Raw genomic sequence first — 15,898 nt, 5'->3', positions numbered from 1 at the left:
CTGTGCAAGCTCAACTGAAATGAAGCATGGATTATGCCCCAAGTGACAATCTGAAAACTGAGGACTAGACCCAAAGCCCGTTGAAACAGGTGAAACTGCCTATGTTGCATCCCGTCTGCTTCAGACCAGCCATTTAACCATCGCCTCTTACTTTCCAGTGAGAGAGGGAAGAACCTGTAAGGGAGGTTGGACCTTTAAGGCTACAGATTCTGTGGATGATTTGACTCTCAGCCACACATGATGAGTTGTGTCGAAAAAGATGAGTAACTTCAGATTTACACCACGGTGAGGTGGAGAAATGACAGATTCTAATGCATTTTGAAAAGCCTGGAGCAGGATGTAACACAGATTTCTATCTAGGACCCTGAATCCAAATATTATGGGGATGTTGGGATAAAGATAAGAACTTTGTTGCTCTGGCTTTATGTACCCTTTTGACTGAATAGCCATGAAGTTTTGGATGACAGCCAAGATACGTGCCAGTGATTTCTGCTTCCGGGTCCCAGTTCAAAAATTAGGTAACAAGTCATATTAAGTAATTCAGTCAAATCTGGCATTCACATAATCCCTTCTGTGTCTGTGCACAGTTCTGAAAGTAGCACTTGCCAGAGGGGGGGGAGAACAGAATAACAGAATAATAGAATTGTAGAGTTGGAAGAGACTTTGAGGCTCATCTAGTCCAACCCCCTGCAGTGCAGGAATAAACAAACAAACAAACAAACAAACAAACAAACAGTGAAAGTAGAAACAGTAAAACGAAAGTTAGAGATGCAGCAGTTTGAGGGGGAAAATCCTTGTTATGTTCTTACATTTGCCATCAGCTTGCTTTTCAATAGAATCCCAAGAAAGTTCTTTGGCTATCAGACTTTGGAGAGAAATTGCTTCATATAGATAGAACCATAAACAATGATGCAGTATATTGGACCACGTGTGCATTTTATATTTATATTACAAAAGTAGCTTTGGTAACCTCTCCTAGTTCGTGGCCAAAGGACAGCGTAAGTGGCAAGTTGTATACTGTAAGCGAAAGTTCAAGTTGCTCAATATGTCCTTATAATGTCATCATCACACTGCATAATTTAAAAAGTCCACATCTTCACACAAGAAATTTAAATGGTGTTGGGATGGAGAAGGCAGCCAAAGCAAAGTGTCAACCAAATTTGAATAAAAACTGCAAATAAATAAGATCTTCGGTTAAAAAAATAAAGTAAGCAAACCCCACCGTTTAGAGAAACAGTCATTTGGCACACAAACATTTGGAGATCACAAAACTGTGTATGCCAAACAAGAGGGCTGAGAATTGTAGCTCAAACCAAGTGTAGCATACTCATGTGCTGAACATGTGAGAGAGGATGCAGGGGGAAAAGAGAGTCCTGTATTATTATTATTTTCCTCTTTTTGCAAAGTACAAATGTAAAAATTCATAACACAATGTAGCGCTCATAAAAGAGTAGACTAACAATCTAGTTTTCAATGCCATGTTTCTGACTTTGGTTAATAGTTTTCATAGTGAAGAAGCACTTGATACCTGAAAGGCTATGATTGCTCCTCCAGGTGGCAGGCTTGTACTCTCTCTCCTTTAAAAACAGTTAAAGGTTTGCTGTTGTAGCTGGGTTCTTTTTCCATAAAACATGTTCACATTTTCATAATATACAGGAAAAAGTAAGCAGTTATTTGGTTTACTTTAAAGTCCATTTAAAAAAAACACTGGCTTATTTGGGAACTAGTTCTACCACATACACACACACTAAGTGCTGTGTAATTTTTTTTGTATTTTTTTCTGTTTGTTTTTATCTAGGAAAACCCACAGACATTTATAAATTGTTCTGTCCATCTTGTAGTTTTCTGAGTCTTTTACTTACAAGGATGGTGAAAGAGCATCTTTACAGAGTTCAAATGTTTAAAGTTTTGTTTGTTCGTGTGTGTTCTTCCTTTAAATCTATCAATTTAAGAGTTTTCTTCCAGAGAGTCTGTTAAGGGCTCCATTGGGGCTGCCGTCGCAGGCTCGTGCTGTTTTAGGCGTTTAATTGTGTTCTTCAGTGCTTGCCTCTTGTTGCAGAACCAGACTCTAACTACTTCCCGGTCATAGTTCAGTTTCTCTGCAATTTCCGTCATTTCCTGCCCAGAGGGATGCGTGTTCTTCTCAAAATGGGCATTCAAGATCTCAAGAGCCTGCGGCGTGAATGAGGTCCGCCTCTTGCGCTTTTTGGATGGTTCACTTCCAATAAACTCAGTAAGATTCTGCATGCCTGCCCGATGGCGGGCCTCAGCCTCAGCCATCCATCGTTCAAGAACCGGCTTTATCTTCTGGGCACTTTTAGGGGTGATGTCCAGCTTTTCAAACCTGGCAGGATACAAAAGGCCAGGGTTCAGTTTGGCTGTCAGACTGCTAGCTATAGTGTTCTCTTGGGCTTCCTGTGGTAGGAAAAAGTGGCTTCTCAGGATGGTGTGTCTGAGGGGAAAATTGAGAAAGAAGAGTCTTACACTGATGCTCTGCCAGCTGGGACTTCCTGCCTACCTGCCTAATCGACTGGCAGAGGATATTTACAATGGATTATGAAAACTATCAGTTCTACAGATATATAGATATCTATTTAAACAAACAAAAACAATCACAGTGACAAACTGCTGTCAGAATGCTACTTCATATACCCAGTTGCTGTGTTACAGAGATCCATGTATATTCAGTGGCTCACGTGGATCTTTGGTACACACTGGAAGATACTGATCACATGCATTAAGTCTTAATGGTTAAAGAAGGTGCATACAGATTGAGGGCCTTCATTTAAGTGGATAGAACTCTCTGCATGCTCTGAGTTTTCACTTCTGTTACTACTGTCGAAGGCACATATTTCAGATTTCAAAGCTTGCTTCCCCCCCCCTTCAAAATCCTATATACAATATTCAAGCTTAACACAAAAGCTAAAAACAGGAAATGACATCAGTGGCATTTTGTTTCATTTTTACTTCTACTGGGGTCTTGTTCCCTTCTTGTAGCATATTGCTCAAATGCTGCTGTTTTAATTTCACAAAGTGCCTGTTAGCCTCTGAATTTCAGGTTTCCTTTTCCTTTTCATTTTTAAGCAATTTTCACTGTATGCAAGTTAACACCGTGTCCCTTCTCTGGGTAGGAAAAGAATTCCCAAAGCTGTTGCTGTCTTCAGTTCAAACAGCTGGACACATTGTAATTACCTTCAATACCTCCACAAGTAGTTGCACTAAAAGAAACTCATGCCTTCCAGATGAAACCCAGCATAATAGTGGACTAATATACTGTGGTCTCAAGCTGGGTTTATTGTGGGATGTCTGCACACTGTGCCGAATGATATCATTTCCTGTAAATGAGGTCCTCTATGTATCATTTTGCCATCAAAAGTCCTTTGCTAGACCAGATTTTACAAATCTTCCACGCCATCAGGAAAAAGAAAACTATACTGAGGACTTTAGTCTTTGTAAAGCATGTCCAGTTCAAGTCCTGCATCACCGGTTGACTTAACAAATGACTCTTTTTGTAGTTTTATAAATTACATTCATTCATTTTGCAGTGTCCAATTAATATTCCCAATATAGGTCTCAGAATGTAATACTTTTGCAGAAGTGCCATTGCCCTTGAAAGAATGTGCTCCATTTATAACGGACTTGGTGTGGTTGACTTCTGGCCCTCCAAATACTGCTGGACTACAAGTCCCATCATCCCTGAGTATTGGCCATTATGGCTGGGGCTGATGGGAGTTGGAACCCTTTAACATCCGGAGGAGACCAGGGCCGTAGCTAGGGGGTGGTGAGGTGGGCCCCTGCCAGGGGCGCAGATGATTAGAGGGTGCAAAATTGGCTATAAATATGTCCATAAATATAAATATTGATTATTGTCTCATAAGAAATGGTTTTAAATAGAGGGTGAAGTGAATGGGTGGGTGGGGGTTGGAGGAGAGGTGGAAGGAAGAGCTAATTTGTCCGTGGCTAGGGGGCGCAATCTGGACGCTTCTGCCAGGGACACAAGATAACCCAGCTACGGCTCTGGAGGAGACACAGGTTCCCCACCCCTCATGTACATGCTTGCGATGGGCATATACATGTTCATGTACATGGAAACCATTTCCCTTAAATGTTAATTACAAGAGCTGGATGAACAAGCCCTTTGAAATCCCATTGCAGTCAAAGGGATCTTAACACATTTTTTCTTTAAATTTTTTTTTACTAAAGGACAGTGGCGTAGCGTGGGGGGTGCAGGGGGGGGGGCGGCCGCACCGGGCACAGGGGTTAGGGTTAGGGGGCGCAAATCCACGGGTTAGGGGGCGCAAATTACTTGCCTTGCCCCGGGTGCTGACAACCCACGCTACGCCACTGCTAAAGGAAGTGGTTCCTAGATTGGCTAACATGTTGGGTTTGACTGGATTGAAATTCCTGCAGTCAGCAGGCTAGCATTGGGCGAGCCACCACCTCCTAAACCAAACTTACAAGGCTGCTGCTAAGACAAAATGAGATGACTCTATGTACGCACCCTGAGGTCCTGGGAGCAACTGTGGGGTAACTAAATTGTGAATCACAGCTCAAGACCCAAGGAACTCTGGGTTTGTTTGAGAAACGTATGTCTATAGATTTCTCTCCCATTTTCTTGAGGTATGTCTGAGAATTGTCCTGCCTATTCAGCTATTTAAGCACTGTCACATTAGCATTTAATAGAAAACTCTAGTGATTCGCATTGTCCCCCTGTATACATAGCAAATTTGAATTTGGACAAAGTTGAGTAATTCATCAGCCATTGTTGATGGGAAAAAGTTTCTGGATAACGCTGTGTTCAGTACAAAAGGAGTGGAATATATAATATATATCAGTTAAACTGAATCGCAATGCCAAAGCCACCAGTGGCCTTAAATATTTCAACTACCTGGACAAATTATCAGAATATCGTTCCCATTTTCCAGTTAGATTACAATGCTCACGAGACTGAGAATTCCATCATCATCCATCCTACATAGGCCATGAATTGATGATCTTCTACCATGAATTGATGATCTTCTACCTTCATGTTCACCAAGATTGTCAAACAGTTGCTCTCTGCCATGCTCCCATGCTCATAATATCTATCTGTGCCTAACCCCTGACCTGAAGCCTACTGGACTCTTTGCACAACCCATCATAATGCTGTCCTTTGCTTGACCCATTTTCCATCAAGTTTGTCATCTTTCTTCCTGTTGCCTAAGTGGCGGCATCTTGTGTACTGTAGGTGGCAGTGGGGAGAAAAATTCTCTATCTGTTCCTGCTGCAAAATTGCTGGCCCCTGTAAAGGGCTGGCCTGGACAGCTGTTGGTGATTGCTTAATTATGGGATCGATCCTGGCATAATTTTGTCCATTTACCTTTTTTTGCATATATAGTGCAAAATTTATCAGGCAGTAGCTACCATGTTACTAAGCTGTTGCCAATTTTGTGGCATGGTAAAGCACTGCAATGTTTTATTTAGTCATGTAAGCTATCTGTAGGTTAAAAAAAAGATACATTTGGTCATTTCCTCTACATATCTGCAACAATATGTGACTGCAGGTCTCTTAAACATGGAATTAAATCCAGTCATATTTTTTGTTCAAGGAATTTCATATATTATAATTCCAAGCATTCAGATCTGTGTTGAAATCCAGCATCATTGAAATCTTCCAAGGGATTTGCCATGGACTTCAAAGGGATATGCGAAGCATCCCATGTAGTTAGCAGCTGCGCATTAGACAAAACAAAAAACTGGGATGATTAAACCAAGCACATGCAAATTCAGCTGGGTGGATTTATAGTACCATGTCACAGTGCAATGCAAAAATATAAAATAGCAATTGCCTTAAAAGCAACAACAACCCTCTTTTTGTTTAGATTTCTTCTACCAATTGTCCACTGAGATGAAATAAAGTTAAAGTTAAATAACAGGGAGTGGGGAGGAAAGCCATTTTCATAACAATTGTGTGACTTGTTCGTGTTGGTGCTTCAGTATGTGATGTTTGGAATAACGATATACAAGTCTTGAAACAAATTTCCCAGCAGTGGTATCCTTGTATAGACTGAATAAAGGTTATTTTCTACAGGGAGGTATCTTATAAGAAAAAACAGTAGGGGACACCATAGAAGTGAGAGGATCCTATGGAGCTTTTTGTATTTAACAACAATCAATGGGTTTTATGGAAAATCATTGAGCAAAATGTGAGCTGCAAGCTCACTACCCCATACTGATGTTATTTATAACCTTAGTCTTAAACTGCAGGAAAAGTACATTTCCGTTCTATGGGGAATACATTAAAAGTATAAAGAGCAGATAAAAAGACAGAGCATTTCATGGATCACCAAGAACAAAATCCACTTAAATGAGCTTAGAGTTGGTTTCTTGGCTTTCACTGATGGAGAAGGACTACGAGGCATTGCCCAAGAGAAAAAAGCTGTTACCTAAGTGTGTTTGTTACCTCATGCATAAACATGGGATTAGTGTAACACACACACACATGAAGACATAGGGACTTTGCTCTGAAGACCTTTAACTCTGTCAAGACTGCTTTTGGTTTCATTATTTTGTCACTCTCCGGGCATTATTCCTTCCCCGACTTGAATCCCTGCTTTTCTGAAACACTGGAGAGTGATATATGATTAATCCCAGAAAGTCTGAAAAAAGCCATTATGGCTTTATATAGATTCCCTGCACTCTCCTCTGTATCATTCGGGAAAATCATCATTAACATCTTAGATGTGAAGTGCGAGCTATGGTACTACAGGCTTAAACCTGGCAGGGAAGCATCCATGAAATATTTGTTCAGTAACCCCATCTGTAGAAAATGGCACAGTTTGAAGAGGGTCAGCTGGTGCTTATGCAGTAGCGGCAGCAGCAGCAGGGTCTCCCGTTCCACTACTGAATTATGTCTCAAGGCCAGGAACATATTTACTGTTTCCTACTTGTTACAAAAGTAAAGGGTGGGGGGGAAGGAGATGAAAGTTATTTTAAGGACGTGTGCTGAAATATATCTACTCCATCACAAGAGCATCCACTCCTCTCTCTACGTCTTCCGTACAAAGGAGCTCTTTTCCATGGACATGTGATTAAAGCAATAAAGGCGGAAGAAGAAGCAATAATAAGCCGTGAGAGAGGGGCCTGGAGAAATGAGCATTTGCTGTGTATCTTGTTACCTGCAGATGGCAGACTGGCTGTAGGCTGGACCTTCTGTGGCACTTAGAGCTTGACCAACTTGCGTCTGGGTGAGACCAAGTGACAGGCGTCTGATTTTAAAAGCTTTGGCAAATTCTCGGATTTCCTCAAGGTTCACCCCATCCACCTCGCTGGAGGCTGTCTGGGGATCTGTTGAAATACAAGAAAAGGGTTTGAATTCTTCATTGCATATAAAATGGAATTAGCGTAACCTCCGTTATTGGCATGGCTTTGGGAAGCAAACAAAAAGATAGAGCAAATTCACTGGATGCCTCCCTGTTGCCAACTTAGGGTGAAAGGAGTTGTGGTGGAAAGCATTAAAAACAATGCCTGCTGACCAGATATTTCATAGTGCTTGTATGGGAGACAGTTGGGGGCCTTGCCCAGTCAGCCCCTGAATCATTCTCAAAGAGTTCATCCAGTAAAACTAGTTCCTAGTAGGTTTGGGGAATAACTAAAGAGAGAACCGATTTTGGGAAATGTGTTAACTTAGTAAAAAGGCAATGGATATTTTGTTCTATTTTGTCTTTAAAAACTGCATCACAAAAACTATCTTCAAGGTGTTTGGGTTATTTAACTAGACAGTGCTCGTACACTGGACCCTTTGCAAGATTTTTGTTCTGCATCACCCCAAACAGTGGCCCGTTAGGGTGATGCAAGCACAACCTTAAAATAGTAACACTGACACCTGCTTTATTTTTTCATTGGACCCTCAGAAGATAATGCTCATAATGCTGCGAGAATAAATTGGTCTTCTGCCTCCGTCGCAATGTACTGACACAGCTTTTGTCCCTGAAAGGGCAAATAATAAAAGCTATCTAGCAGAGGAAGGCTCCTTTGGTGCTGGAAATGCGGTCAATTTAGGACTTATCAAGGGAAATGACACAACAGTTGGAGGTGGTACCCCCCAACCCCCCCCCTCCTCAGCAACTGATCCCTTGCTAAATGAAAGCATTCCCGAAGCCAGTGGAGACAGCATGGGACCGGGATAGTGGAATATTTCAAAGCGCTGTTCACTCCTGTGTATAGTGGTGCCATTCCCATGGCACAATGTCTCTATCATTTATCACCTCATTCCTGAGATGTTCCAATGTGAAATATTTTTACCACAAGAATCAATTCATTTCTCTAAATGCAAGTCATCAGTGGTCCAGACTTGGCTACAATTCAGTGTGCAGACCAATGTCTTATGCTCACAACTATTCTCAGTCTTATTGTAGAACTGCTGCAGGGAAATTGCTATTTATCAGGCTGATGTTCAAAATTCCAGTGACTAGAATTCCTTACAAATTCTCCTAACCCATCATAGAGTTTTTGTATCAAATTCTTAGTCTAGATTGACTAGGATGGAGTGAACATTCTGAAAACGGGCAGAGAGGGAACTGAGGCTGCCCAGCTTAATGCTGTATTGTTTTTAATTAATGCTGTATTGTTTTTAACACTCGATTGGAAGCCGCCCAGAGTGGATGGGGAAACTCAGCCAGATGGGCGGGGTATAAATAATAATAATAATAATAATAATAATAATAATAATAATAATAATAAATTATCATCATCATCATCATCATGGCATCTGGCTAAATTGTATTTCAAGTATCATCTATTTGCATTGCTAATTGTTATGTGATGAGGTGCCAGAGTTTTGTGGGTGCAAGGCCCCCATGATTCCTGGGTTTAGCAAAAGTTGGAATTAATCAAGGTTTGATTAAACTGTGCCAAATGCTGTTGGACGCGGCTTATGCTAACGAGCCAGACCAGCCTGCCAGGGGTAGCTGAGTGTAAGCCATTAAGAAACAGAGACCTGTGAAGTCTCATCAAGGAAACCATCAGGAGAGAGAAAGGACTGCCAGGCAAGGAAGACAGGGGACCCTCCTCCAGCTGTGTGTTGGTGGGCAGAGACCAAAGGGGTTTAGGAGTTCAGGAAGGATCAACAGGGAAAAAAAGTGGCCAGTTATGCAAGTGATTCGGGAAGCAGAAGAAGGGGCAGAGCACCGTGTGGGCTGGCTAGGACAAGCTGTGAATGCAGTGCTGTGCTTATGGAGGAGACCAGAGCCTCTTGGGGTATGGATGCTCTAAACTCTCTCTATCTGGGTTCAAGTGTGTATGTGTGTGTATATATATATGCAAATAAAACCATATATCATAAAGACACCATAGCTTTCACTGTGTCTTATTTCCAAAACGAAACACAGGCCCTGGGTAGGCACCTGGATCCCCTGAAATCTTGCAGATTGGGGTGGCATGTATAATAAACTCTACAGAACATAGATGGGGGCTTTTTTCATGGTGACCCTGGGGTTTTTGTGCTTTCACTATAGATCTCCCGTTTACAGGCCAGGCCTGATTTAGCTACAGCAGCAGAACTGCATCTGCGTCTCAACTGTGTGCAGACCAACTAATTAAAACTCAGAAGTGGGGTACAGGACATGTTATAGTAAGCCTGCCACAGAGAATGGCCTCCCTGTGCAGCTAATTCCTACCCTGGCCACCACGTTGTGAGGTTTTGTTCCCTTTCCATCTGCTAGCAGGAATATGGGTAAAAGCACAAAGACTCACAAGTGTCACATGATAACCGTTTCTAACTGTTACAGGCAGGGATGAGTTTCTACAGGGAGACCATTTTTGCTTATTTCCTCGCAATTACAACACGACCTCTCTTTCCCCATACATCTGCCTTGGCCTCCTTTCTCTGCATGGTTTTCTGCTACACTGTTTACTGTGCCACAAACTTTTTAATTGTCTAGTTCACATATGGACAAATTTTTAGCTACTGTGCCAAATGGCGCACACCAGCCAGGTATCATGGTTTGTGCCCCTGGATTATCTAGATCTACTTTAATCTGAATTCAGACCTGTTTTCAGAACTGAATCGGTCTTAGTCACCCTGAAAGATTATCATCAGGGAGAAATAGGAGTACCATCCTGTTACTTCTGCTCAATCTCTCAGCAGCTTTTGATATCATTGATCATGGTATCCTCCTGGACTGACTCAGCGGGACTGGGCATTGGAGTCAGTCTGTGGGGCCACATTCAGAAGTAATGCACATTGCATAAAAAAATTCTAGTAAAGGTAAAGGTACCCCTGCCCGTAGGGGCCAGTCTTGACAGACTCTGGGGTTGTGCGCCCATCTCACTTAAGAGGCCAGGGGCCAGCGCTGTCCGGAGACACTTCCGGGTCACGTGGCCAGCGTGACATCGCTGCTCTGGCCAGAGCCAGAGCCAGAGCCGCACACGGAAACGCCGTTTACCTTCCCGCTGGTAAGCGGTCCCTGTTTATCTACTTGCACCCGGAGGTGCTTTCGAACTGCTAGGTTGGCAGGCGCTGGGACCGAGCAGCGGGAGCGCACCCCGCCGCAGGGATTCGAACCGCCGACCTTTCGATCGGCAAGTCCTAGGCGCTGAGGCTTTAACCCACTCTGATTACCGGCAATTTGCAGCCTCTTGCATTTGCACTATTCAGCAGTCAATGACTTGCTTATTTTTCCAGTTGGCCGAACTTACAGGTACTTCACAAAAGCAAGGAAGAAAAGTTGGGATGGAGAAAATGAAATAAGGATAACAAGAAGGCTATACTTACTGCTGACTAACTGGCCAACACTCAAAGCCGAAGATGAGGAGGAGGAAGAAGAGGAAGAGGAAGCCTGCCGCACGGGGCTCTGAGACATAGATGCTTGACTGTGAGCTAAATGTAGGAGATTGGACTGGGATGCCGCTTGCCCCACCTGCGTCTGGGATGGCTGGTGGAGCTAAATGCAAAATTAAAGAAACAAACAGTCAGCAGAGAGACAAGAATTGATAAGGTGCTGTCATTGTACTATGTTCTCTGTCTGGCACAATGCTCTTAATATTAAAGATTCTTTATTTATTTATATCCCACCCCTTCGACTCTTGTGCCAGTAGTTGGATATTGTGGTGGGCTAGAGGAGGACTAATGAGAAACAGGCCATGTCATATATCCAATCTGCAACCAAACTCCCTATCTGTCCTAGTGCAGTTCACTGCTGGAAGTGAACCCTTCTGTAGCAGACACGGTGGGGTCTGAATTTAAAGAACTAGATCCCAAGTTAAGATTCTTAACTTTGAATACAACATTTTAAAATTAACTTTGAATAAACTGTAACGCAAGATTTATTTATTTATTTTGTTTGTTATCTCAGAATAGTCTTCTTGATGTATATGTGACTGTACAGTGGTGCCCCGCAAGACGAATGCCTCGCAAGACGGAAAACTCGCTAGACGAAAGAGTTTTCCGTTTTGGAGGCGCTTCGCAAAACAAATTTCCTATGGGCTTGCTTCGCAAGACGAAAATGTCTTGCAAGTTCCTGCGGGTTTTTCCCCCTTTCCCCCCCTTTTTCTAAGCCGCTAAGCCGCTTATCCGCTAAGCCGCTAAAAGCCGCTAAACCGCTAATAGCGCTAATCCGCTAAGCCGTCAATGGGCTTGCTTCGCAAGACGAAAAAACCGCTAGACGAAGAGAATCGCGGAACGGATTCTTTTCGTCTTGCGAGGCACCACTGTACAGTCTTAACCTCTCCTAGAAAGTAAGGGCATGATCAGCCAAAGTTAAATCCTTCTAGGTGAGCTCTGTTGATCTGAATGGGAGAGTTAAGCATTGTACTTAAATATCTCCTACTGCATTAAAAGAGCTACTTAAAAGTGGATAACTTCAAATGAATTGTGTCCTAAATAGCGCATATACGCAGAAGAAGAAATTTGTGCAAACTGTTAGCCTTTCTAATATCAATGGAACAATAAATGAATTCAGACACGAACTTCATTCTTGGATTCCCTCCTCTCCCGGAAATATGACTGTATTACAAATAAAGGATGATGGATTATAATATGAGATAGAACATAAAATGCACAGGCAATCTAATATGTGTTTTATTAATTTAATATAACCCAAAGTGGCTAACTGGTTGCTGTTGAAAAAATAACAACTTGAAAATGTATTTTTGAACTATTCAGATATATACCCATTCAAGCAGGGCAAATCAGATTACTTGGTGGGTGTTTTTAAATAATAAATGTAATTTGGCTGTGTAAATTACTCTGCAAGCTTTTTACTATGATGATGTCTTTGTGGGTCAAAAAGCAAAATCATTTTAGCATTTCAAGATTCATGTAACTGAGTGTCCTCTAAAAAATGGTTATGTTTATGGATATTTCATTTGCTCTGTATGCTTCAGACACAGAACTGTGTTAACTAGTGAAATGGGGGTGCTGTAGTGTGTCAATCTGAGTGGGTGAGTGTGCTTATGTGAAGAGAATTTGTAGCTCTGGCTGTGTTTTCCAAACTCTATTGAAACCCTTCACAACTCAGATCAAGGTAGCTGCTTCATTATCACGCTCCGCAGTGAATCAGCATCCTCAGAGGTGGAGAAAAAGCCTTTCAGGAATGAGGAACCATTTGGCTACACTGCCATTTCCCCAATAGCATGTTGATTTCAGGTTAGGAAGGAATGGGGGAAGAGCAGGAAAACTTCAAAATAAATAAAAACAAACATATGGGATGAGGTTCTGTTAGCTGAGAGTGGGAGGATGATAAAGTAATCTTGTATGATGCCTAATGGCACACACCAGGTAGGAAAGGAGGGCCCAAGGTAGGCATCAGGGATTGCACCTCTGGGCTGGCACTACCCAAATGAGAGTATAATCTGAACCATGAAGATTTTCAAGCTGTTTTGCACCTGAAGTGCTGGTCACAAACAACAGAGAATTGGGACTCTGGACTGGGTGGAACTTTGCTCAATCCAGCAAAACCTTATGCTTTAGAGCAGAGCTTTCCAAACTGTGTGTTGTGACACATTAGTGTGTTGGCTGCAGTGTGTAGGTGTGTCGTGCAAACACTGGAAAGGTGTTAATTTAACCTCCAGTTTGCTAGTAAAACTGAATTACTTTGTTGTGAAATGGTGCATGTTCAAGAAGTATGTCACCAGCATGAAAAGTTTGGAAAGCTCTGCTTTAGAGTGTGCCTATTCACCCAAACAGATTGGATGGGATACAGCTAATCAGGGCCAGATATACCTGAAACAATAAGGAAAAAGAGGGGATGCATATTCCTCCTTAGAATTTCCTTGCTGGTTGAGTGGCTGAAGGCTTGATCTCTGCAGCCCTGAGCCTCTTTCTTAAGATGGAGAATATACCATAACAACTGCCTGAACATTCCAAAAGTGCATCTGATTATATATGGAATATAAAGTCTGTTGCGTAAGACAACAAACTGGCAGTTGTGGAGTTAACGGAGGGCTTGGACACCATTTTGGGCTGAAACTGAAGGCCGCCTTTATTTGCCCCTCCTCCTTGCCCAACACCCATACCCAAAGAGTGACAGTGGGGAGGAAAATGCAAATCAATATCTTTTAACTATTTCTCGGTTAATTTAAATGCTACATTCATCACTTACCTGTTGGCCTGGTTTGAGTGGCGAAAGTGTGATTCCCTGGGTGTTGATCACTGGCAATATCTGGTTCCCAATGACTGTGGCAATGATTTGCCCCTGGGCATTGGTCAGTAACTGTGGCGTAATTGGCTGCACTTGAAGGCCCTGAGCTCCTCCGGCTGACTGGTTAGATGAGACTGGATTAGGCATCAGTGGGATTGTTCCAATGATCTACAAGAAAGAAAACGTGAAATTCTATAGGTTACAAACATTTAATAGTAAAGGTTTACAATCATAGTTTTCCCAGTAGTGATGTATGGAAGTGAGAGCTGGACCATAAAGAAAGCTGGTCGACGAAGAATGGATGCTTTTGAATTATGGTGCTGGAGGAGACTCTTGAGAGTCCCATGGACTGCAAGAAGATCAAACCTCTCCATTCTGAAGGAAATCAGCCCTCAGCGCTCACTGGAAGGACAGATCGTGAAGCTGAGGCTCCAATACTTTGGCCACCTCATGAGAAGAGAAGACTCCCTGGAAAAGACCCTGATGTTGGGAAAGATGGAGGGCACAAGAAGAAGGGGACGATAGAGGACGGGATGGTTGGACGGTGTTCTCGAAGCTACAAACATGAGCCTGACCAAACTGCGGGAGGCAGTGGAAGACAGGAGTGCCTGATGTGCTCTGGTCCATGGGGTCACAAAGAGTCGGACACGACTAAACGACTAAACAACAACACAATCATAGTATGTACAGTGGTGCCTCGCAAGACGAAATTAATTTATTCCGTGAGTTTTTTCGTCTTGCGATTTTTTCGTCTTGCGAAGCACGTACTTTGGAAAAGCTTCAAAAATCACCAAAGTCTTCAAAAACCTCAAAAAAGGCTACCACACCGCGTGCTATGAGTTGCTCCTCGAAGTGAATGCACGGTTTTAAGAAAAAGGAAACAAACTTGCAAGACAAAGGAAACAAACTTGCAAGACGTTTTCATCTTGCGAAGCAAGCCCATAGGGAAATCCGTCTTGCGAAGCAACTCAAAAAACGAAAAACTCTTTCGTTTTGCGAGTTTTTCGTCTTACGAGGCATTCGTCTTGCGAGGTACCACTGTATATGAGCAACGAACTCTGGCCCAAAATACACACATTTTGACTGGTTTAGAAACTGGATGGTGTACAATCAGTATTTGAAGTTGTGGCCATGTTTGCCAAATGGTATTGAGGCATCTAATCATAAGCCTGCATTTTTATCAAAGCTTATATGTTTAATGCCAGGCAGAAGACCAGCTGCCTAAGAATCTTGGCAAAATGTTTTACTCCTAGACAAGGGGCCCCCCTGATTTATAGCAGAAAACAATTCTCAAAGTCGTAAAAAGGGAATTACAGGCTGAGAGCCAAGGTTACACTGACCCTACAAATTAAGGGTGGATAAATAGTAAAATGAGCCATATCTTCTTCCTAAGGTTAAGAAGGTCAAGAGCAGTGAAAAAGCAACTGGTCTGGCTGGCAGAAACAGAGCATTTTTGGGAAGTCTTTTCTAAAGCTGTTTCTTTCTTAAACTAAGATCCTTTTAAGATTTCTTTTCCTTTTAAAAGGTTATTTATGTATTAAATATATTAGTTTAAATATAATTATGCAAAGGATTTAAGAAATGCTAGATTCTTATTTCATATAGTTGTAAGAGTTGTAACTATCCTGAAATTAAGTCAGCCACCAGCCAACCTCCTGCCGAGACAGGAGACGCCATCGAGCACTCCTGATATATGGTTGTCAGGCCTTTTGTTTAGAAACCTTCAAATGAAGGAGATCTCTCAATGTTGATGTGAACTCAAAATCCTTGACATATGTTTAAGATAAAAATTCAAGATTAACCATCTGTTTTGGAAGGCAATAGGGCAAGGAGGGCAAGAGGTGAGCTGGTAATTAAGATTCCTTGTTGAGACACATGTAAGATATATTACTACTTATTTGTCATTTATAGATAGAAGAATATATAGCTTTTTGATTCCCATAAAAGGGCGAGAGGAAATGGGTGTATCTTTTGTGATTGGTTCTAGCAAATAGCCAATAGGAATTTCAACCAGGCTGATTGGACAGAGGCAGCCACAGGAGGAGCTAGGGGGCTGGATTAAGGAAATATAAGTGCTGGCCAGAATGGCAGGAGGCCAGGCCAGAGCTTGGTAACCATATACCACTGTGCCTCATATTTATTTGTCTGACAAATAAATTACTATTTTAATTTCTCTATTGCTGCGTTGAATATTTCATTCCAGCTAAGCGTTAACCACAAGCAGGGTGCTACAGTATCAGATAGAAATCTTCAGCCATTTTCAAGCTGGGTTCTGCGGA

General features: G+C 42.2%; 1 protein-coding gene across 2 annotated transcripts in view; it reads right to left on the bottom strand.

Moving 5' to 3' along the window:
- Positions 1-301: 301 nt before the first annotated feature.
- POU6F2 (POU class 6 homeobox 2) overlaps positions 302-15,898 on the bottom strand; it is a 297,725-nt gene continuing 282,128 nt past the window's right edge. For both annotated transcript variants that reach the window (XM_079947581.1, XM_079947582.1), the window contains exons 7-10: positions 13,581-13,787; positions 10,754-10,922; positions 7,158-7,326; positions 302-2,452 (exon numbers count right to left, since the gene is read on the bottom strand). In XM_079947581.1, the coding sequence (XP_079803707.1) occupies positions 1,948-2,452; positions 7,158-7,326; positions 10,754-10,922; positions 13,581-13,787 (1,050 nt within the window). In that variant the 3' untranslated portion in view covers positions 302-1,947. The remainder of the gene's footprint in view (positions 2,453-7,157; positions 7,327-10,753; positions 10,923-13,580; positions 13,788-15,898) is intronic.

The sequence above is a fragment of the Podarcis cretensis genome (genome assembly GCF_951804945.1).
Source record: "Podarcis cretensis genome assembly, chromosome: 12".
Lineage (NCBI taxonomy): Eukaryota > Metazoa > Chordata > Lepidosauria > Squamata > Lacertidae > Podarcis > Podarcis cretensis.
This window is presented reverse-complemented; position numbering and strand designations above follow the sequence as displayed.